The sequence below is a fragment of the Bombina bombina genome, chromosome 8 (genome assembly GCF_027579735.1).
Source record: "Bombina bombina isolate aBomBom1 chromosome 8, aBomBom1.pri, whole genome shotgun sequence".
NCBI lineage: Eukaryota > Metazoa > Chordata > Amphibia > Anura > Bombinatoridae > Bombina > Bombina bombina.
Genome location: NC_069506.1, coordinates 149,367,094 through 149,392,606, shown reverse-complemented (window position 1 = coordinate 149,392,606; position 25,513 = coordinate 149,367,094). Strand labels below are relative to the sequence as shown.

The window sequence follows — 25,513 nt, the reverse complement described above, 5'->3', positions numbered from 1 at the left end:
CTGCAAAAAGCTTCAAAATATTTAATTGGCAACTTCATCTCCTGATGTACCCAAACTCCCTGTGCTCTCTGGGACCTCCAGACTGCACCCAAACCTGAAAGATTTGCATCTGTCAAGATCACAGTCCAATTTCGGCAAACAAAAGATGCCCCCAGAACAATGGACTAATGATAGATCCACCAGGAAAGGGATTGTCCTGTTTTCGCATCCAAAAAATTATTTGAGCCAAATGAGTGTAATCCCTGCACCCCTGACGAAGCATACAAACCTGCAGCATGTGAAACCGAGCAAATAGAATTGCATCTGAGGCTGCTATCATCGGATCTGTTAAAAATAGCAGCTTGACAACGCTTCCACTAAAATAGAAAACTGAAGTAATAACAGAACAAACAGCAGGCCTAGGCTCAGGAAATAAGCTTATAAGGTCAGGCAACAACAGTGACAGAGGTTTGGTGGGAATTGTATCTACCTACTGACAAAAGTATAATACATTACACACTCCCCTTGTCAATATAAAAGTGAGAACAAATTCTTATACTTACCGCAACATTTCAGTTCTGCGTACTGCATCCTGCAGTTCCATAAACCTCTCCTTGTACTGGTTTCTTTCCATCAGCACACGGGCCATTTCAGCTCTAGTGAATCGCTTCCGTTGAGCTGCAGGAATGTCCACCTTAAAAATATGTGAAAATAGGTCAGTAAAAGCACCAACTTCGTGGTGTGTATTACACAAACTGCAAGAAATAACCCAAACACTCTAAATGTAATAAAACCTCATATGCACATTTTATAATTTTAGAGAATAAAATGACGGACAGTTCATTGCATATAAGAACATTCACAACATCTATCAAGCAGTAGCAAGAATCAACGCTGTGCAAACATAAAAATTATTAAACTAGGGATGTGATATGGGGGGGAATCATATTTTTTTTATTAAATATTGCAATTGCGATTTTATTTAAAAAAAAACCCATAAATTATGCTTACCTGGTAATTTAATTTCCATCGAGGGGAGAAGAGTCCACGGCTTCATTCATTACTATTGGGAATTAAGAACCTGGCCACCAGGAGGAGGCAAAGACACCCCAGCTAAAGGCTACCTCCCCCACTTCCCTCATCCCCCAGTCATTCTGCCGAGGGAACCAGGAACAGTAGGAGAAATATCAGGGTATAAAAGGTGCCAGAAGATTATTAAATTTAGGTCCGCCCCACGGAGATACGGGCAGGAGCCGTGGACCTCTCCTCCCTTCGATGGAAATGAAATTATCAGGTAAGCATAATTTATGTTTTCCATCTAAAGGGGAGGAGAGTCCATGGCTTCATTTATTACTATTGGGAACATATACCCAAGCTCTAGAGGACACTGAATGAAACCGGGAGGGTAAAAGGCGGACCCTAATCTGAGGGCACCACAGCCTGCCAAACCTCTCCGAAAACAGCTTCCGCAGAAGCAAAAACGTCAAATTTGTAAAACTTTGTAAAAGTGTGTAAGGAGGACCAGGTATCCGCCTTACAAATTTGCTCCAAAGAGGCCTCAATCATGAAGGCCCAAGATGACGCCGCAGCCCTAGTTGAATGAGCCGTGATCATCTGAGGAGGCTTATGACCCGCTGTCTCATAAGCCAAGCGAATCAAGCTCCTCAACCAAAAAGACAAAAGTAGCAGAAGCCCTTTGCCCCTTGCGCTTCCCAGAATACACCACAAAAAGAGATGTAGACTGTCTGAAAACCTTTGTAGCCTGAAGATAGAACTTCAAGGCACGAACCACATCCAAGTTATTAAGTAACCTCTCCTTTGAAGAAGAAGGGTTAGGACACAAGGAAGGAACCACTATTTCCTGTTGATTTCATTGATGTTATGGTTAGACATCACCTTGGGGAAAAACCCCAACCCAGTGTGAAGGACAGCCTAATCCGCATGAAACACCAGATAAGGAGGATCACATTGCAAGGCAGCTAGTTCAGATACTCTGCGTGCCGATGCAATAGCCAACAGGAAGAGAACCTTCCAGGACAGAATCTTAATATCAATGGAATGCATAGGTTCAAACAGAACCCTCTGAAAAACCCTAAGGACTAAGTTTAAGCTATAAGGTGGAGCCGACTGTCTAAAGACAGGCCTGATTCTAGACAGAGCCTGAACAAAAGATTGAATGTCAGGGAGCTCAGCGAGTCTCCTATGCAACAAAACTGATAATGCCACAGCCTAAAAGGAGCAATCAGAATGGCCGAGGCCCGCTCATGTTTGATGCGTGCCACTACTCGAGGTAGAAGTGGAAGCGGTGGAAAAATGTAAGCTAGGCTGAATCCCAAAGGAACCACTAGGGCATCTATCAGCTCTGCCTGGGGATCCCTGGAACTCGACCCATATTGAGGTAGCTTGCAATTGAGTCTGGACGCCATGAGATCTATCTCCGGCGTTTCCCATTTGTGACAAATCTTCGCAAACACCTCAGGGTGAAGAGACCATTCCCCCGGATGAAAGGATTGTCTGCTGAGAAAGTCCGCTTCCCAGTTGTCCATACCTGGTATGTGAATCGCTTAGAGCGAGCAGTCATGGGACTCTGCCCATTCCAGAATCCGAGACACCCCCCTCATCGCGAGGGAGCTCCTCGTACCCCCTTGATGGTTGATGTAAGCCACCGAGGTAATGTTGTCTATCTGGGATCTAATGACACTGACTAACCCCAGAGAAGGCCAAGCCTTCAGAGCATTGTAAATTGCTCGTAGTTCTAGGATGCTGATCGGAAGGAGAGACTCCTCCCTGGACCACCTTCCTTGTACCATCTTGACACCCCAAACAGCTACCCATCCCGACAGACTGGCGTCCGTGGTCACAATCACCCAGGACTGTCTCAAGAAGGGATGTCCCCACGGACAGTTTCTTCCGGAAGGGTCAACCAATAGAGGGAGTTCCGAGTCCGAGCATGCATGGATATCAGCTGTAAAAGATCTGAATGATCGCCGTTCCACTGTCTCAACATGCACAATTGAAGAGGTCTGAGATGGAACCTGGCGAATGGGATGACATCTATGCATGACACCATGAGACCTATCACCTCCATACATTGAGCCACCAACGGGCTTGTGGAGGACTGAAGGGCAAGGCGGGTGGAGGCAAGCTTCCTGAGACACCGATCCGTGAGAAATATCTTCATGGACATAGAGTCTATTATCGTGCCCAGAAACTCTACCCTGTTGCTGGGAACCAGGGAACTCTTTCCTGAGTTGATCTTCCAACCGTGAGATCAGAGAAGAGAAAAACCCTAGAATGATCCTCTGCAAGGCTAAACGACGGCACCTGAACTAAGATGTCGTCCAGATAAGGCGCCACTGCAATGCCCCTGGATCTGGCCACTGCCAGCAGCGCCCCCAGAACCTTCGTGAAGACTCTTGGGGCCGTCGCTAGACCAAAAGGAAGGGCCACAAACTGGAAGTGTTGGTCCAGAAACGCAAATCTTAGGAACATGAAGTGGTCCCTGTGGATTGGCACATGAAGGTAAGCGTCATTCAGATCTATAGTTGTCATGAACTGTCCCTCTTGAACTAGGGGCAGAATAGATCTGATCGTTTCCATTTTGAATGATGGAACACTCAGAAACTTGTTCAAACACTTTAGGTCCAGAATTGGGCGGAACGTGCCCTCCTTCTTTGGAACCACAAAAAGATTGTAATAGTACCCTAGACCCCTTTCTGCTGGGGGTACTGGTATGATAACCCAGAGAGTGGCGAGATCTGTCACACACTCTAGAAAGGCCTCTCTCTTGTCTGGTCTTAAAGACAGGTTTGACAGGAGGAATCTGCCCTTCGGACTAGTCCACTTTTGCGGCGGGTTGCTGGCGCTGGGCCTTGTCCGCACGAAAGGGACGAAAAGTAGATCCCTTAGGCTTAGCCTTCTTATCCTGTGGTAGGAAAGCTCCCTTGCCTCCCGGAACCGTGGATATGATCGAATACAATACTGGACCAAACAGGATCTTCCCTTGAAAAGGCAGGGACAACAGCCTCGACTTGGAGGTCATGTCCGCAGACCAAGATTTTAGCCACAAAACCGAAAAACTTGATACCTTAGCATTCAGGCGAATAATTTGCATATTGGCATCGCAGATAAAAGAATTGGCGACCTTCAGCGCCTTAATCTTCTCCTGTATCTTGTCGATGGATGTCTCCCCTTCGACCATGTCACACAGGGATTCACATCAATATGTTGCAGCGCCGGTGACCGCTGCAGGTTGAAAAACAAACCCAGTGTGCTGAAACATCCTTCTCAACATGTTTTCCAGCTTTTTATCTATGGGCTCCTTAAATGACGAACTATCCTCTAGGGGAATAGTTGTCCGCTTTGCGAGCCTAGATATAGCCCCATTCACCTTGGGAATGGTCCCCCACAGCTCAAGCTCAGAGTCTGGAACGGGAAACAGTTTTTTAAAAGAAGAAGAAGAAAAAGAAGAAGAAGAAAAAGAAGAAGAAGAAAAAGAAGAAGAAGGGGGAAAAGGTGACCCAAATCGCTCCCATTCATTCTTAATATTTGCCATCTTAACAGGGACCGGGAAAGTCTGAGGCACCACCCTGTCCTCTTACACCTTGTCAAGTTTAGGAATTGCAGGTTCCTCCAGGATCTTAGGTTCTGGAACCTCAAGAATAGCAAGTATCTGTTGCAGCAGAAAACGCAAATTTTCCATCCTAAACCTATAACCAGGTCCCGCCGCAGCACGAGGCTTAGATGGCACGGACTCCGACCCAGAATGGGCCTCGACCTCGTATAGAGCGTCTAGATCTGCCATCATCGAAGACAAACCCTGGGTCGAGCCGCCCGGATACACCCTACGCTTGGGCTTAGCAGAACGTGGTAAGGCATGGATCATCTTAGAAACCGCCGATTCCAGTTGGTCCGCAAAGTCTGACGGCCAACGAATCTCTCCAGAAGGAGTAACGGTTGGACCCTGGGGCGCTGCATGTGCAATAGGAGATGAATGCAGGGAAAGCACCTCACGGGACAAAGAACGCTCAGAGGTGGACGGCCCAGTAGTACAAGACATCCATTTACATTTAGATGTTGTTACTTTATCAAGGCATGTAGAACATAGTTGAGCAGGCTGATTTACCAGAACCTCCTTACAATAAAACACAGGAATGAGACTTTGTTAAGGAGGGAGAGTCCTACATCGCTTGCATTTATGGGAAGACTAACTTAATTTACAAAAAGGCATCTTATACCACCAATGGCCGGGGCACTTACCACCTCCTGGACCCGGACTACAGAAACCGCTATGTCTCCTGCGCCACAGATCCACAGAGGATAGGCTCACCCCGTCACATGGAATGCCTGCAGGACCGCCCCTACACTAGGGAAAACACGTCAAAAATGGCCGTGCAAGATTCCCACAAGTCACCTGAAAGTTCCACACTTTGCCAGAGCTTCATCTCGCACATAACGCAGCAATGACACAATAAATAATATTATGTATAACCCCCCCCGTTCAATAATCCCCCTTCCAGGAATATTAACCCTTGATTCTGTAAAGATAAAAAGGCGCCACACTGTGACCCTGACTTCTATGTTATCATCATCATCAATAAAAAAAATGAAACAATCTTACCAGAATCTACACCGTGGAACAGGAACACGGCCTTTCAAGTGTGATGAATAGTAGCAATGCCTCCGCCATGGACTTGAGAGAAGAAAGCAGGCAGCGAAGCAAAGTTAGACAACGCTGATTGCTTGAGGAGCTGTTGATCTGAGTCGGGATGGTTTCGAGAAAGAAACTTCCTGCATCCCCGGACTCTAACTTTCGCCCAGGCCCTCACTGAGAGGCTGACAGGACTACTTAAAACTCCAGTCCAACTGCAAAGAGTACTACCCTCCATAAGAGACTACTCCGAAACTCTGGCACTCCGCTGCCTTCCTCCTGTGACGAAAGGCAAAGAATGACTGGGGGATGAGGGAAGTGGGGGAGCTTTTTAAGCCTTTAGCTGGGGTGTCTTTGTCGCCTCCTGGTGGCCAGGTTCTTAATTCCCAATAGTAATGAATGAAGCCGTGGACTCTCCTCCCCTTTAGATGGAAAAAAAAATGTAAACATATTTTATATTAAAAAATTAATCTAACTGTTTAAAACAGCAGCTTGTTCCCTTTGCAATTTGCACTGCAGAGTAAATAGGCCAGAGAAAAGCACTACCACCTTCTTTGTCTATGCACACCTTAGGACTGGAGCAACAAGCCACAAGGCAAAAAAATTGCAACCTCCTGTGATTCAGATATTCAATATCCTTACAATGTCATTAATTCCATTATGCAATTAATTGCACAGTCCTAGATTAAACGCATTATTGTATTAATAACTTCAGATATAAAACTATCTATATAATTATATTTAATAGCTCCAAAAAAAGGTATCAATATATACAATCTTTTGCAATAAAGAAGATGTAAAATATGAATACATAAGCAGAACAATCACACGTACTGTGGCAACCACAATTAGAAGTTTATCCTCTCCTTATATAATGGCTTCCCCATTATACCTTCACATCAGTCATTCAACAAATCAATTTCTCTTCAGTATCCTCTCAGTCATCATTCTGGATGACTCCTCTCAACATTCCATTCTATCATCTGACCTATATCATCATCCAAAACCAGCCACGCCACACAAGATAAATAAAAAGCAACATCAATCAAAGCATTTCCCCATCCCACATCCCAATATCTACACCTCCACCTGTCCCCACTCCTATTAAAACTCAACTTTATTCCTTAATTTGCTCCATCCCTCACTCCTACCCTGATTATAACGATAACTCATTTCTTAAAGGGACCCTAAACTAGAAGAATTAAAGCAGTGTCATTTTAGTTAAATATTTCCTCTGGGACAGACTCTAAGGGGAGTGTGCCCCTACTGCTCTGCAGCAGAAGCTTAGAATCCTGTAAGGGTGCTCTGGAGTAATTTGTGCTGGTAATGCATCAGTTAATTGACTGTACTGTCCGTCTACTGAAAGATGAAAAACAAAACTACCAGCAAGTGGCTGCAGGAAAGTAATGTAACATATACACAGAGTGGTGCGAAAATATACTTTGTATTTCCATTTCAACACTTTGCAGGCAATCTAGAATATATGATTATTGCAAACATTTCTTGAAGGCTAGTGTCCCTTTAATCTGTCACCACTGGCTCATTTCCTGATACTGTCAATAACGCTTTGATTACACCCAACTTAAAAGAAGCCCTTGGTTGACCCATTCTTTCTTCTAACTATCATCCATTATCGTTACTCGCTATAGACTTCTTTATTGGACAGCCTACAGTTAGATCTCCACCCTAAACGGACAACAGAAATGACACTCCAAAGCTAACTAATGATTTACATGCAGCTAAAATAAAGGATCATTTCTCTTTACACATTCTTCTAGATACCTCTCAAACATTTTATAGTAGACCAGCTGCTCCTCTTTCAAACTTTGCCATCAAAGACAAATCCCCCAGCAGAAGTCTCACTTGCAAATATACTTATAAATCTCTACTTCACTGCTGTGATGAAGCAATGCACACACACAACTCTACACTCTTTCACACTCCTCATATTTAAACAATTGCCACATCTTGACACCATTTGTTTTGCATGAACTACTGCAACCTATTTCTTAGTGGCTTTTACAACATCTTTTTCTTTTCTCCCATCTATCATGTATGCTTCTGACAGACCCATTCATCCAACTCAAATAATTAACATCAGCCATTGGTCTTTGTCTATCCATGCAATGGCTCTCTAAATCAAAAACACTGACGCAAACCTACAAAGCTTCAACAATCTCAGATCTATTTATATTTAATCTCTAAGGAAATTGTTACTCTTCAATCTTGGAATAACCTATAACTAGCCAACCACCATGACCTTTTCCTTGTCTCATCTCCAATACATCTCTTGAACTGTGCCTAGTCTGTTGAACACTCTACTGTGTCAGATGGTCTATCTTTCATAGCATCATGCACTCTAAAAAAAAATCTATTCATAGAGGTCTACCATGTAGCCGTCACCTTAAAGGGATACTAACCCCACATTTTTTTCTTTCATGTTTCAGACAGAGCATGCAATTTTAAGCAACTTTCTAATTTACTCCTATTATCAATTTTTCTTTGTTCTCATGTTATCTTGATTTGAAAAAGCAGTAATAAGAGGTTAGGAGCCGGCCCATTTTTAGTTCAGCACCTTGGTAGAGCTTGCTGATTGGTTTGCTACATTTAGCCACAAATCAGCAAGTGCTACCCAGATGCTGAACAAAAAAACAGAATTTATGCTTACCTGATAAATTACTTTCTCCAACGGTGTGTCCGGTCCACGGCGTCATCCTTACTTGTGGGATATTCTCTTCCCCAACAGGAAATGGCAAAGAGCCCAGCAAAGCTGGTCACATGATCCCTCCTAGGCTCCGCCTACCCCAGTCATTCGACCGACGTACAGGAGGAAATATGCATAGGAGAAACCATATGATACCGTGGTGACTGTAGTTAGAGAAAATAATTCATCAGACCTGATTAAAAAAACCAGGGCGGGCCGTGGACCGGACACACCGTTGGAGAAAGTAATTTATCAGGTAAGCATAAATTCTGTTTTCTCCAACATAGGTGTGTCCGGTCCACGGCGTCATCCTTACTTGTGGGAACCAATACCAAAGCTTTAGGACACGGATGAAGGGAGGGAGCAAATCAGGTCACCTAAATGGAAGGCACCACGGCTTGCAAAACCTTTCTCCCAAAAATAGCCTCTGAAGAAGCAAAAGTATCAAATTTGTAAAATTTGGCAAAAGTGTGCAGTGAAGACCAAGTCGCTGCCTTACATATCTGGTCAACAGAAGCCTCGTTCTTGAAGGCCCATGTGGAAGCCACAGCCCTAGTGGAGTGAGCTGTGATTCTTTCAGGAGGCTGCCGTCCGGCAGTCTCATAAGCCAATCGGATAATGCTTTTAAGCCAAAAAGAAAGAGAGGTAGAAGTTGCTTTTTGACCTCTCCTTTTACCAGAATAAACAACAAACAAAGAAGATGTTTGTCTGAAATCTTTAGTGGCCTCTAAATAGAATTTTAGAGCACGGACTACGTCCAAATTATGTAACAAACGTTCCTTCTTTGAAGCTGGATTCGGACACAAAGAAGGTACAACTATCTCCTGGTTAATATTTTTGTTGGAAACAACTTTCGGAAGAAAACCAGGCTTAGTACGCAAAACCACCTTATCTGCATGGAACACCAGATAGGGCGGAGAACACTGCAGAGCAGATAACTCAGAAACTCTTCTAGCAGAAGAAATTGCAACCAAAAACAAAACTTTCCAAGATAATAACTTAATATCTACGGAATGTAAGGGTTCAAACGGAACCCTTTGAAGAACTGAAAGAACTAGATTAAGACTCCAGGGAGGAGTCAAAGGTCTGTAAACAGGCTTGATTCTAACCAGAGCCTGAACAAACGCTTGAACGTCTGGCACAGCTGCCAGCCTTTTGTGAAGTAAAACAGATAAAGCAGAGATCTGTCCCTTCAGAGAACTTGCAGATAATCCTTTCTCCAAACCTTCTTGTAGAAAGGATAGAATCTTAGGAATTTTTATCTTGTTCCATGGGAATCCTTTAGATTCACACCAACAGATATATTTTTTCCATATTTTATGGTAAATTTTTCAAGTTACAGGCTTTCTAGCCTGAATCAGAGTATCTATTACAGAATCTGAAAACCCACGCTTTGATAAAATCAAGCGTTCAATCTCCAAGCAGTCAGTTGGAGGGAAACCAGATTCGGATGTTCGAATGGACCTTGAACAAGAAGGTCCTGTCTCAAAGGTAGCTTCCATGGTGGAGCCGATGACATATTCACCAGGTCTGCATACCAAGTCCTGCGTGGCCACGCAGGAGCTATCAAGATCACCGAAGCCCTCTCCTGATTGATCCTGGCTACCAGCCTGGGAATGAGAGGAAACGGTGGGAATACATAAGCTAGGTTGAAGGTCCAAGGTGCTACTAGTGCATCTACTAGAGTCGCCTTGGGATCCCTGGATCTGGACCCGTAACAAGGAACCTTGAAGTTCTGACGAGAGGCCATCAGATCCATGTCTGGAATGCCCCATAATTGAGTTATTTGGGCAAAGATTTCCGGATGGAGTTCCCACTCCCCCGGATGGAATGTCTGACGACTCAGAAAATCCGCTTCCCAATTTTCCACTCCTGGGATGTGGATTGCAGACAAGTGGCAGGAGTGATCTTCCGCCCATTGAATTATCTTGGTCACTTCCTCCATCGCCAGGGAACTCCTTGTTCCCCCCTGATGGTTGATATATGCAACAGTCGTCATGTTGTCTGATTGAAACCTTATGAATTTGGCCTTTGCTAGATGAGGCCAAGCTTTGAGAGCATTGAATATCGCTCTCAGTTCCAGAATGTTTATCGGGAGAAGAGATTCTTCCCGAGACCATAGACCCTGAGCTTTCAGGGGTTCCCAGACCGCGCCCCAGCCCACCAGACTGGCGTCGGTCGTGACAATGACCCACTCTGGTCTGCGGAAGCTCATTCCCTGTGACAGGTTGTCCAGGATCAGCCACCAACGGAGTGAATCTCTGGTCCTTTGATCTACTTGAATCGTCGGAGACAAGTCTGTATAATCCCCATTCCACTGTCTGAGCATGCACAGTTGTAATGGTCTTAGATGAATTTGTGCAAAAGGAACTATGTCCATTGCTGCAACCATCAATCCTATTACTTCCATGCACTGCGCTATGGAAGGACGAAGAACAGAATGAAGTACTTGACAAGAGCTTAGAAGTTTTGATTTTCTGACCTCTGTCAGAAAAATCCTCATTTCTAAGGAATCTATTATTGTTCCCAAGAAGGGAACTCTTGTTGACGGGGACAGAGAACTTTTTTCTTTGTTCACTTTCCATCCGTGAGATCTGAGAAAGGCTAGGACGATGTCCGTATGAGCCTTTGCTTTTGACAGAGACGACGCTTGAATCAGGATGTCGTCCAAGTAAGGTACTACTGCAATGCCCCTTGGTCTTAGAACCGCTAGAAGGGACCCTAGTACCTTTGTGAAAATTCTCGGAGCAGTGGCTAATCCGAATGGAAGTGCCACAAACTGGTAATGCTTGTCCAGAAAAGCGAACCTTAGGAACTGATGATGTTCCTTGTGGATAGGAATATGTAGGTACGCATCCTTTAAATCCACCGTGGTCATAAATTGACCTTCCTGGATGGTAGGAAGGATCGATCAAATGGTTTCCATTTTGAACGATGGAACCCTGAGAAATTTGTTTAGGATCTTGAGATCTAAAATTGGTCTGAATGTTCCCTCTTTTTTGGGAACTATGAACAGGTTGGAGTAAAACCCCATCCCTTGTTCTCCTATTGGAACTGGATGAATTACTCCCATCTTTAACAGGTCTTCTACACAATGTAAGAATGCCTGTCTTTTTATTTGGTTTGAAGATAATTGAGACCTGTGGAACCTTCCCCTTGGGGGTAGTTCCTTGAATTCCAGGAGATAACCCTGAGAAACTATTTCTAGTGCCCAAGGATCCTGAACATCTCTTGCCCAAGCCTGAGCAAAGAGAGAAAGTCTGCCCCCCACCAGATCCGGTCCCGGATCGGGGGCCATCCCTTCATGCTGTTTTGGTAGCAGTGGCAGGCTTCTTGGCCTGCTTACCCTTGTTCCAGCCTTGCATCGGTCTCCAGGCTGGTTTGGGTTGAGAAGTATTACCCTCTTGCTTAGAGGATGTAGAATTAGAGGCTGGTCCGTTTCTGCGAAAGGGACGAAAATTAGGCTTATTTTTAGCCTTAAAAGACCTATCCTGAGGAAGGGCGTGGCCCTTTCCCCCGGTGATGTCTGAAATAATCTCTTTCAAATCAGGACCAAACAGTGTTTTACCCTTGAAAGGGATGTTAAGCAATTTTGTCTTGGAAGACACATCCGCTGACCAAGACTTTAGCCAAAGCGCTCTGCGCGCCACGATAGCAAACCCTGAATTTTTCGCTGCTAATCTAGCTAATTGCAAAGCGGCATCTAAAATAAAAGAGTTAGCCAATTTAAGTGCTTGAACTCTGTCCATAACCTCCTCATACGAAGATTCTTTATTGAGCGACTTTTCTAGTTCTTCGAACCAGAAACACGCTGCTGTAGTGACAGGAACAATGCATGAAATTGGTTGTAGAAGGTAACCTTGCTGAACAAACATCTTTTTAAGCAAACCCTCTAACTTTTTATCCATAGGATCTTTGAAAGCACAACTATCTTCTATAGGAATAGTAGTGCGTTTGTTTAGAGTAGAAACCGCCCCCTCGACCTTGGGGACTGTCTGCCATAAGTCCTTTCTGGGGTCGACTATAGGAAATAATTTCTTAAATATAGGGGGAGGAACAAAAGGTATGCCGGGCCTTTCCCACTCCTTATTTACTATGTCCGCCACCCGCTTGGGTATAGGAAAAGCATCGGGGGGCACCGGAACCTCTAGGAACTTGTCCATCTTACATAATTTCTCTGGAATGACCAAATTGTCACAATCATCCAGAGTAGATAATACCTCCTTAAGCAGTGCGCGGAGATGTTCTAATTTAAATTTAAATGTTACAACATCAGGTTCAGCTTGTTGAGAAATTTTTCCTGAATCTGAAATTTCTCCCTCAGACAAAACCTCCCTCCTGGCCCCTTCAGATTGGTGTGAGGGTATGTCAGAACAGTTAGCATCAGCATCCTCTTGCTCTTCAGTGTTTAAAACAGAGCAATCGCGCTTTCTCTGATAAGTATGCATTTTGGATAAAATGTTTGCAATAGAATTATCCATTACAGCCGTTAATTGTTGCATGGTAATAAGTATTGGCGCACTAGATGTACTAGGGGCCTCTTGTGTGGGCAAAACTGGTGTAGACACAGAAGGGGATGATGCAGTATCATGCTTACTCCCCTCATTTGAGGAATCATCTTAGGCAATATCATTATCTGTGGCATCATTGTCCCTACCTTGTTTGGACACTATGGCACAATCATCACATAAATTTAAATGGGGAGAAACCTTGGCTTTCATACATATAGAACATCGCTTATCTGATGGTTCAGACATGTTAAACAGGCTTAAACTTGTCAACAAGGCACAAAAAACGTTTTAAAATAAAACCGTTACTGTCACTTTAAATTTTAAACTGAACACACTTTATTACTGAATATGTGAAAAAGTATGAAGGAATTGTTCAAAATTCACCAAAATTTCACCACAGTGTCTTAAAGCCTTAAAAGTATTGCACACCAAAATTTGAAAGCTTTAACCCTTAAAATAACGGAACCGGAGCCGTTTTTACATTTAACCCCTATACAGACCCAGGTATCTGCTTTGCTGAGACCCAACCAAGCCCAGAGGGGAATACGATACCAAATGACACCTTCTATAAGCTTTTTCAGTGGTTCTTAGCTCCTCACACATGCATCTGCATGCCTTGCTCTCCAAAAACAACTGCGCATTAGTGGCGCGAAAATGAGGCTCTGCCTATGACTAGAAAAGGCCCCCATCTGAAAAAGGTGTCCAATACAGTGCCTGCCGTTTTTTTAAAACGATCCCCAAGATTATAATAACTATTAAGAGTTATAATCTGCCAAATATGCTTAGTAAAGTAATCGTTTTAGCCCAGAAAAATGTCTACCAGTTTTTTAAGCCCTTATGAAGCCCTTTATTCTTTTACTTAATCTAAGAAAATGGCTTACCGGTCCCCATAGGGGAAATGACAGCCTTCCAGCATTACATGGTCTTGTTAGAAATATGGCTAGTCATACCTTAAGCAGAAAAGACTGCCAACTGTTTCCCCCAACTGAAGTTACTTCATCTCAACAGTCCTGTGTGGAAACAGCAATCGATTTTAGTAACGTTTGCTAAAATCATCTTCCTCTTACAAACAGAAATCTTCATCTCTTTTCTGTTTCAGAGTAAATAGTACATACCAGCACTATTTTAAAATAACAAACACTTGATTGAAGGATAAAAACTACATTTAAACACCAAAAAACTCTTAACCATCTCCGTGGAGATGTTGCCGGTGCAACGGCAAAGAGAATGACTGGGGTAGGCGGAGCCTAGGAGGGATCATGTGACCAGCTTTGCTGGGCTCTTTGCCATTTCCTGTTGGGGAAGAGAATATCCCACAAGTAAGGATGACGCCGTGGACCGGACACACCTATGTTGGAGAAATGGTCTGGCTCTAAAGCTTACAGTATTGCTTTTTCAAATCAAGATAGCATGAGAACAAAGAAAAATTGATAATAGGAGTAAATTAGAAAGGTGCTTAAAATCTCATGCTCTATCTGAATCATGAAAGAAAAAAATTGGGTTTAGTATCCCTTTAACTCCAAAAACAACCCTCAATTTAACTCTTATCCGTTATTACAGCTATGAATCCCACTTTCATACATGAACCTCTAAACCAGGGGTGTCCAAACTTTGCTCTCCAGAGGTTTTGGAACTACATTTCCGATGATGCTCAGCCAGCATTTTATCTAGCTGAGCATCATGGGAAATGTAGTTCCAAAACATCTGGAGAGCAAAGTTTGGACACCCCTGCTCTAAACTAAGTTTTTTGTTGCAGTGCCCTTCTCCTTGTGTTAATATGTACTGTCAAATGTCTTTACTGAATCCGAATTGCATTACTATATACCAGTGATTTGCAACCTTTTTTTGCCGTGGCACACTTTTTTACATTAAAAAAATCCTGCGGCACACCACCATCCCAAAATTTTACAAAATCACACATTGTAGCCTAATACAGGATATAGATATAGATAGAGAGAGAGATAGAGAGATAGATAGAGAGATAGATAGAGAGATAGATAGAGAGATAGATAGAGAGATAGAGAGAGAGAAAGATATATATATATATATATATATACACACACATACACACTGTACTGTGCTGTCATGCCTCCTACAAACTATACATGACATATTGACATTCATTCACAAACAATCATAATGATTGTCAGTGAATGAATGTCAATGTCATGGTTGTAAATGATGCCTGATGAGCCTGTCACATACCTCCCAATATTTCAACATTTGAAATTGGGACACCCCCGCACTGTTGTCAGTCTGCCGCGGCACACCTGAGGATCTCTCACGGCACACTGGTTGAAAAACACTGCTATATACAAGTGTTGTGTTATGTACCTACTTACTCATGTACTCAGAGATAGAATATAATAGCTTTGTACTTTACAAATGAATAAATAAATAAACAACCTCTGCATCTTCTCTGTTCATTTTCCTTGTTTCTTCCAGCTCTATACGGGCCCTTTAATAGACAAAATATACATTAAAAAACGAAGCAGAGATTTGGTAGCAAAACATTTTCTTTTAGCAAAAAAGGGGCGGAGACGACAACTCGTTTTGCTCGGTGCAATCCTCAACAAACTAAACACAATGCAGCAAGCTAAAATTTAAAAATGTGAATTTCCAGGTTTGGGCTAATTAGTTCTTCTATCTGAAGGCAGTTTAGATGTGTACTATGTGTGATAATGCTTGTAATATGCTTAATTTCTTCATACATTTATTATTATTATGGGGAATTTACTTGGTACAGAATGTGTATGTATGTTGTATATGCACTGTATCTTATACAAACAAAAACTGGTATATATTACATAATATATGTATAATTGAAAGTATAAAGTTTGATTTTCCCTGGCTGGCAGGTTAAACTGACTAGACTGATACTGGTTATCTCCTCACCACAAGCAGAATGTGCTAGAAAAAGTAAAATGCATCAAGTATGTTGCGTAATCTACAGAAAAGACAATCATTTTCTATATAGGAGTTACAGAGACTATCAAACAGAATACTTGTCTATCTTCACTCACATCTGCAGGTCCTGTTCAGTCTCTTTAAGTTTACATTCAGTACGAGTTTGAGTTTGCGTTAGCCGTTCATTCTCTTGTTTAAGAGCTTCTCGTTCTGCAGTCAGCTCCTCCACTCTAGCAATAAGGCTCTTCCTAGCCATATCTACTTCACTCCTGCAAGGAATACACAATAACAATTACACATATGAAATTAGAAAATACACGTCTAGCTACCATCATATTCCAAAGGCTGACAAAGTCATTTCATAGTTAGGGCCCAAGAATATCTAAATGTCAGGCACACAGAGTTTTAAGAGCCAGTAAATGGGTTTTGTACACATACAATTATCCATAAAGTTAGAAGCCCTAAGTAAAATTCTGGAAACTAAGTCTCCTCTATAATGGTTTTGCCTTCCACACCAACAGAATCACCAACAGAATACATGGGTATACTACTGACATATTGAATCTGAAACATTCACAGCACAGAAGTGAATGCCGTCTGTTTAACAATGGAAAAGCAGCACTGATGAAAGAAAATGCCTGTGTTGTGGAGCTGCCCAGAAAAAGGGGAATGTCATCATATCAACACATTTATAATTAGACAATTGTTAGCCACTATATCTCATGCTAACATTTTTGATAGTAAAAGTCACCACAAATAACACAGCCTGCACCATAGGTTCCCTTTGTATCTACTTATAATGCACAGGAATACTTGAATGGGCAGTGGGATTCTATAAACACTACATAGCCCACCCTTCTGCAATGCAACTACTTACAATTTAGTAAATATAAAAATATATACAACGTCCTCTTACTGTGCATCTCTTAGCTGCGCATTCTCCATCATGAGAGCTTCTACTGGACCCCCAACACCTGAGAAGGTAAAAGAGATAAAAACAATAGATATCCCCTTCTATTCAGCAATACATGTTCTTTATTTGAATTGTCACTCTGAAAGTGTGTTTTAAATTGCTAACCATGTACCCTCTCAAACAATGCTCTGTATATTGTTTATATTAATTCAGAATTGATTCTGTGGAATAGTCTCATAATATTCCTTAAATTCTCATTTAGAATTACACAGCTAGAGAAATACCAAGCTATAGCACACAGTGCATTTACTGACCATAAAAGCCCGGATTCGCTTTAGCTGCTTAAAGGGCCATGATACCCAAATGTTGAAACACTTGAAAGTGATGCAGCATAGCTGTAAAAAGCTGAATAGAAAATATCACCTGAACATCTCTATGTAAAAAAGAAAGATATTTTACCTAAGAAATGTCCTCAGTAGCCACCTCCCATTGTAAAGGACTTCTAAGCACCAAATCAGTATGTCTGTCCCGGGACAGCTAAGGGATTAAAGCCTTGTGCACTCTCGTGTTATTTCCCTATTCAGTTTAAGGAAGTTTACTATGAAATCTCATGAGATCACAGTAAAAAAAGTTCATGACCTCAGCACTGCTGATGCCGATTGGCTACTTTTCATTTCTTCTGGGGGTTTTTTTTACCTGCAGCTGGGAGCAGCTGAGTATAACTTTTTACACAGAATTTACTCTGGTGAGCTGAGGAGATTGTGAGGTAAAATATCTTCCTTTTTTACTTAGAGATGCTCAGGAGATATTTTCCGGTCAGCTTTTTACTGTTATACTGCATCAGTTTCAAGTGATTTAGCATATGAGTATTATGTCCCTTTAATGACGTGAAGTAGATTAAAAGGACATGAAACCCCCAAAAAATATTTTATGATTCAGATAGATCATATAATTTTAAACAACTTTCAAAATTACTTCTATTACTAAAGTTGCTTAATTATCGTGGTATCCTTTGTTTCTCTTGATATCCTTTGTTGAAGAAGCAGCAATGTACTACCAGGAGCTAGCTAAACACATCAGGTGAGCGACTAACAAGAGGCATATTTGTGAAGCCACCTATAAGCAGCTAGCTCTTAGTAGGGCTTTGCTGCTCCTGAGCATACCTAGGTATGTTTTTTTTTCAATAAAGAATACCAAGAGAACTAAGCAAATTAGATAACGTTAAGTAAATTGGGAAGCTGTTTAAAATTGCATGGTCTATCTGAATCCTAAAATATTAAATATGGGTTTCATATCCCTTTAATAATAAAACATAATTTATGTAAGAACTTACCTGATAAATTCATTTCTTTCATATTAGCAAGAGTCCATGAGCTAGTGACGTATGGGATATACATTCCTACCAGGAGGGGCAAAGTTTCCCAAACCTCAAAATGCCTATAAATACACCCCTCACCACACCCACAATTCAGTTTAACGAATAACCAAGAAGTGGGGTGATAAAAAAGTGCGAAAGCATATAAAATAAGGAATTGGAATAATTGTGCTTTATACAAAAATCATAACCACCACAAAAAAAGGGCGGGCCTCATGGACTCTTGCTAATATGAAAGAAATTAATTTATCAGGTAAGTTCTTACATAAATTATGTTTTCTTTCATGTAATTAGCAAGAGTCCATGAGCTAGTGACGTATGGGATAATGACTACCCAAGATGTGGATCTTTCCACACAAGAGTCACTAGAGAGGGAGGGATAAAATAAAGACAGCCAATTCCTGCTGAAAATAATCCACACCCAAAAATAAAGTTTAACGAAAAACATAAGCAGAAGATTCAAACTGAAACCGCTGCCTGAAGTACTTTTCTACCAAAAACTGCTTCTGAAGAAGAAAATACATCAAAATGGTAGAATTTAGTAAAAGTATGCAAAGAGGACCAAGTTGCTGCTTTGCAAATCTGGTCAACCGAAGCTTCATTCCTAAACGCCCAGGAAGTAGAAACTGACCTAGTAGAATGAGCTGTAATTCTTTGAGGCGGAGTTTTACCCGACTCAACATAGGCAAGATGAATTAAAGATTTCAACCAAGATGCCAAAGAAATGGCAGAAGCTTTCTGGCCTTTTCTAGAACCGGAAAAGATAACAAATAAACTAGAAGTCTTACGGAAAGATTTCGTAGCTTCAACATAATATTTCAAAGCTCTAACAACATCCAAAGAATGCAACGATTTCTCCTTAGAATTCTTAGGATTAGGACATAATGAAGGAACCACAATTTCTCTACTAATGTTGTTGGAATTCACAACTTTAGGTAAAAATTCAAAAGAAGTTCGCAACACCGCCTTATCCTGATGAAAAATCAGAAAAGGAGACTCACAAGAAAGAGCAGATAATTCAGAAACTCTTCTGGCAGAAGAGATGGCCAAAAGGAACAAAACTTTCCAAGAAAGTAATTTAATGTCCAATGAATGCATAGGTTCAAACGGAGGAGCTTGAAGAGCTCCCAGAACCAAATTCAAACTCCAAGGAGGAGAAATTGACTTAATAACAGGTTTTATACGAACCAAAGCTTGTACAAAACAATGAATATCAGGAAGAATAGCAATCTTTCTGTGAAAAAGAACAGAAAGAGCAGAGATTTGTCCTTTCAAAGAACTTGCGGACAAACCCTTATCTAAACCATCCTGAAGAAACTGTAAAATTCTCGGTATTCTAAAAGAATGCCAAGAAAAATGATGAGAAAGACACCAAGAAATATAAGTCTTCCAGACTCTATAATATATCTCTCGAGATACAGATTTACGAGCCTGTAACATAGTATTAATCACAGAGTCAGAGAAACCTCTTTGACCAAGAATCAAGCGTTCAATCTCCATACCTTTAAATTTAAGGATTTCAGATCCTGATGGAAAAAAGGACCTTGTGACAGAAGGTCTGGTCTTAACGGAAGAGTCCACGGTTGGCAAGAGGCCATCCGGACAAGATCCGCATACCAAAACCTGTGAGGCCATGCCGGAGCTACCAGCAGAACAAACGAGCATTCCTTCAGAATCTTGGAGATTACTCTTGGAAGAAGAACTAGAGGCGGAAAGATATAGGCAGGATGATACTTCCAAGGAAGTGATAATGCATCCACTGCCTCCGCCTGAGGATCCCGGGATCTGGACAGATACCTGGGAAGTTTCTTGTTTAGATGGGACGCCATCAGATCTATTTCTGGAAGTTCCCACATTTGAACAATCTGAAGAAATACCTTTGGGTGAAGAGACCATTCGCCCGGATGCAACGTTTGGCGACTGAGATAATCCGCTTCCCAATTGTCTATACCTGGGATATGAACCGCAGAGATTAGACAGGAGCTGGATTCCGCCCAAACCAAAATTCGAGATACTTCTTTCATAGCCAGAGGACTGTGAGTCCCTCCTTGATGATTGATGTATGCCACAGTTGTGACATTGTCTGTTTGAAAACAAATGAACGATTCTCTCTTCAGAAGAGGCCAAAACTGAAGAGCTCTGAAAATTGCACGGAGTTCCAAAATATTGATCGGTAATCTCACCTCCTGAGATTCCCAAACTCCTTGTGCCGTCAGAGATCCCCACACAGCTCCCCAACCTGTGAGACTTGCATCTGTTGAAATTACAGTCCAGGTCGGAAGCACAAAAGAAGCCCCCTGAATTAAACGATGGTGATCTGTCCACCATGTTAGAGAGTGTCGAACAATCGGTTTTAAAGATATTAATTGAGATATCTTCGTGTAATCCTTGCACCATTGCTTCAGCATACAGAGCTGAAGAGGTCGCATGTGAAAACGAGCAAAGGGGATCGCGTCCGATGCAGCAGTCATAAGACCTAGAATTTCCATGCATAAGGCTACCGAAGGGAATGATTGTGACTGAAGGTTTCGACAAGCTGCAATCAATTTTAGACGTCTCTTGTCTGTTAAAGACAGAGTCATGGACACTGAATCCATCTGGAAACCCAGAAAGGTTACCCTTGTCTGAGGAATCAAAGAACTTTTTGGTAAATTGATCCTCCAACCATGATCTTGAAGAAACAACACAAGTCGATTCGTATGAGATTCTGCTAAATGTAAAGACTGAGCAAGTACCAAGATATCGTCCAAATAAGGAAATACCACAATACCCTGTTCTCTGATTACAGACAGAAGGGCACCGAGAACCTTTGTAAAAATTCTTGGAGCTGTAGCTAGGCCAAACGGCAGAGCCACAAACTGGTAATGCTTGTCCAGAAAAGAGAATCTCAGGAACTGATAATGATCTGGATGAATCGGAATATGCAGATATGCATCCTGTAAATCTATTGTGGACATATAATTCCCTTGCTGAACAAAAGGCAAGATAGTCCTTACAGTTACCATCTTGAACGTTGGTATTCTTACATAACGATTCAATATTTTTAGATCCAGAACTGGTCTTAAGGAATTCTCCTTCTTTGGTACAATGAAGAGATTTGAATAAAACCCCATCCCCTGTTCCGGAACTGGAACTGGCATAATTACTCCAGTCAACTCTAGATCTGAAACACATTTCAGAAATGCTTGAGCTTTTACTGGATTTACTGGGACACGGGAAAGAAAAAATCTCTTTGCAGGAGGTCTCATCTTGAAACCAATTCTGTACCCTTCTGAAACAATGCTCTGAATCCAAAGATTGTGAACAGAATTGATCCAAATTTCCTTGAAAAAACGTAACCTGCCCCCTACCAGCTGAGCTGGAATGAGGGCCGCACCTTCATGTGGACTTAGAAGCAGGCTTTGCCTTTCTAGCTGGCTTGGATTTATTCCAGACTGGAGATGGTTTCCAAACTGAAACTGCTCCTGAGGATGAAGGATCAGGCTTTTGTTCTTTGTTGAAACGAAAAGGAACGAAAACGATTATTAGCCCTGCTTTTACCTTTAGATTTTTTATCCTGTGGTAAAAAAGTTCCTTTCCCACCAGTAACAGTTGAAATAATGGAATCCAACTGAGAACCAAATAATTTGTTACCCTGGAAAGAAATGGAAAGTAAAGTTGATTTAGAAGCCATATCAGCATTCCAAGTTTTAAGCCATAAAGCTCTTCTAGCTAAAATAGCTAGAGACATAAACCTGACATCAACTCTGATAATATCAAAAATGGCATCACAAATAAAATTATTAGCATGCTGTAGAAGAATAATAATATCATGAGAATCATGATGTGTTACTTGTTGCGCTAAAGTTTCCAACCAGAAAGTTGAAGCTGCAGCAACATCAGCCAAAGATATAGCAGGTCTAAGAAGATTACCTGAACACAGATAAGCTTTTCTTAGAAAGGATTCAATTTTCCTATCTAAAGGATCCTTAAACGAAGTACCATCTGACGTAGGAATAGTAGTACGTTTAGCAAGGGTAGAAATAGCCCCATCAACTTTAGGGATTTTGTCCCAAAATTCTAATCTGTCAGACGGCACAGGATATAATCGCTTAAAACGTTTAGAAGGAGTAAATGAATTACCCAATTTATCCCATTCTTTGGAAATTACTGCAGAAATAGCATTAGGAACAGGAAAAACTTCTGGAATAACCACAGGAGCTTTAAATACCTTATCCAAACGTTTAGAATTAGTATCAAGAGGACCAGAATCCTCTATTTCTAAAGCAATTAGTACTTCTTTAAGTAAAGAACGAATAAATTCCATTTTAAATAAATATGAAGATTTATCAGCATCAACCTCTGAGACAGAATCCTCTGAACCAGAAGAGTCATCAGAATCAGAATGATGATGTTCATTTAAAAATTAATCTGTAGGGAGAGAAGTTTTAAAAGATTTTTTACGTTTACTAGAAGGAGAAATAACAGACATAGCCTTCTTTATGGATTCAGAAACAAAATCTCTTATATTATCAGGAACATTCTGCACCTTAGATGTTGAAGGAACTGCAACAGGCAATGGTACTTTACTAAAGGAATATTATCTGCTTTAACAAGTTTGTCATGACAATCAATACAAACAACAGCTGGAGGAATAGCTACCAAAAGTTTACAGCAGATACACTTAGCTTTGGTAGATCCAGCACTAGACAGCGATTTTCCTGTAGTATCTTCTGACTCAGATGCAACGTGAGACATCTTGCAATATGTAAGAGAAAAAACAACATATATATAAAGCAAAATTGATCAAATTCCTTAAATGACAGTTTCAGGAATGGGAAAAAATGCCAAAGAACAAGCTTCTAGCAACCAGAAGCAATGAAAAATGAGACTTAAAATGTGGAGACAAAAGAGACGCCCATATTTTTCGCGCCAATAAGACGCCCACATTATTTGGCGCCTAAATGCTTTTTGGCGCCAAAATGACGCCACATCCGGAACGCCGACATTTTTGACGCAAAATAACGTCAAAAAATGACGCAACTTCCGGCGACACGTATGACGCCGGAAACGGAAACGAATTTTTTTGCGCCAAAAAAGTCCGCGCCAAGAATGACGCAATAAAATTAAGCATTTTCAGCCCCCGCGAGCCTAACAGCCCACAGGGAAGAGTCAAATTTTTGAAGGTAAGAAAAAATGATTAAATCAAATGCATTATCCCAAATATGAAACTGACTGTCTGAAAATAAGGAAAGTTGAACATTCTGAGTCAAGGCAAATAAATGTTTGAATACATATATTTAGAACTTTATAAACAAAGTGCCCAACCATAGCTTAGAGTGTCACAGAAAATAAGATTTACTTACCCCAGGACACTCATCTACATGTTTGTAGAAAGCCAAACCAGTACTGAAACGAGAATCAGCAGAGGTAATGGTATATATAAGAGTATATCGTCGATCTGAAAAGGGAGGTAAGAGATGAATCTCTACGACCGATAACAGAGAACCTATGAAATAGACCCCGTAGAAGGAGATCACTGCATTCAAATAGGCAATACTCTCCTCACATCCCTCTGACATTCACTGCACGCTGAGAGGAAAACCGGGCTCCAACTTGCTGCGGAGCGCATATCAACGTAGAATCTAGCACAAACTTACTTCACCACCTCCATCGGAGGCAAAGTTTGTAAAACTGAATTGTGGTGTGGTGAGGGGTGTATTTATAGGCATTTTGAGGTTTGGGAAACTTTGCCCCTCCTGGTAGGAATGTATATCCCATACGTCACTAGCTCATGGACTCTTGCTAATTACATGAAAGAAATACTAACTTGAGAAAATGAGTAATATACCACCTACAGCAGGGTCATGAAACACATTTTCTTTCTTTCAGGAGTCAGATAGAACACACACTTTTAAACAACTTTCCAATTTACTTCTATTATCAAATTTACTTCATTCCCTTGATATCCTTTCCTGAAGGAGCAGCAAAGCACTACTGGTAGCCAGTTGACCACATCTAGTCAGCCAATCACAAGAGACAAATGTGTGCAGGCACCAATCACCAGCTATCTTCCAATAGTGTTGGATATGTGCGTATTCTTTTTCAACAATGGATACCAAGAGAACAAAGCAAATTTGAAAGTAGAAGTGAATTTAAAAGGGTCTTAAAATAACATGCTCTATCTGAATCATACAAGTTTAATTTTGACTTTCCTATCCCGTTAATGTTTGTGCACCTTTAATAAATGAATAATACACATTTTTATTGATAATTGATCACAATCTTCTAGAAAAGTTTATCAAGTGATACATCTACAAATTCCCCATTCAATTAAAAAAATTGTAGAAAAATCATAAAGATTAAAGTTTCAAAAGAATTGTGATTAACTCTAATATCACCAATACCACTATATAACTACTATTGATTTGCACATATTCCCTCCTCAGAGGTTACTATGTAGTGAAAGGTAAGAGGTGAACTCAACATACATTTGCCAAGACAGAAGTCTTTCCACAAAGTTAGTCTTTTGTATGAGCAACACAAGTTCTATTGCAGTTAAAATAAAAGGAGTTTCTGTAAATATATTGAAATCGAGGTGATGCATTAATGTTAAAGGTGGTTATAAACACCTTAGAATATTAGAATACACATCACTCCAGCAAGCATGTGAATTAATGCAAACAAACATTCTCATGCCTTCACAAACATTAACCCTTTCGTGCCGGGGTTAACGTGTCTACATCGGAACTGTTCCGATGTAAACAAATTGAAAACTCGCAATCGTACACGTGTACAGGGGGCCGTCCCTATGATGCTAGGCACGCCCTCCAGACCACGATCCCATCAGGGAAGCGCCAGTGGCTTCAGGAAAGCCAAGCGGTTAGGAAGCTGTATTCTGTCCTTCGGCGCTAAAGCCCAGAAAAATTCTGACTGAATACAACGTCCTAACGGCGCTAAAAGGTTAATGCTGCAAACTGAGATAAACACTTTTGGCTCTATTTATCAAGCCCTTCGCCTCCTTATGACTGCAGGTTCTCACAAGAGAGCCTACAGTCACGCTTTATCAAGCAGTGGACTGATGACTACTGCTTCCTACCTCTTAGGTGGGGAGTTTGGCAGTTCCTGACTGCGCATTACAGGGTGGCGGGATTGCAAAATAGAGGTTGTGTGCAATGTTACATTCCGGCAGTGGATTGCTGCCCACCAGAGGAGAGCTGGGGCAGACAGGGGCGAATATGTATACCCCTGTCCGCCCTTGCTTGGTAAATCAAGACCTTTAAAGCAGCATTTTTCTTTTAGGAGAGACTTTCTGGAGCCTGTTAAGTCTATCTACCCAGTGAGGGAGAAGTGTCACAGTGTCATTCACATTTTTGCATGCACGAGCTTTTAACTTCATCCCTGTCCCATTCCCCTGCAGTATCCCTAGCCATCTATTTCCTTAAAGGTGGATTATCAATGTTGACATGCAAAATGATGGTTTGAAATAGCATTG

General features: G+C 41.4%; 1 protein-coding gene across 1 annotated transcript in view; it reads right to left on the bottom strand.

Annotated features, from left to right (window-relative positions):
* The window catches only part of LOC128638588 (C-Jun-amino-terminal kinase-interacting protein 4-like), a 297,523-nt gene that overhangs the window by 128,445 nt on the left and 143,565 nt on the right, over positions 1-25,513 (bottom strand). Inside the window, 4 exon segments of the mRNA XM_053690636.1 lie at positions 543-673; positions 15,251-15,302; positions 15,868-16,020; positions 16,668-16,725. Of these exon segments, the coding sequence (XP_053546611.1) occupies positions 543-673; positions 15,251-15,302; positions 15,868-16,020; positions 16,668-16,725 (394 nt within the window).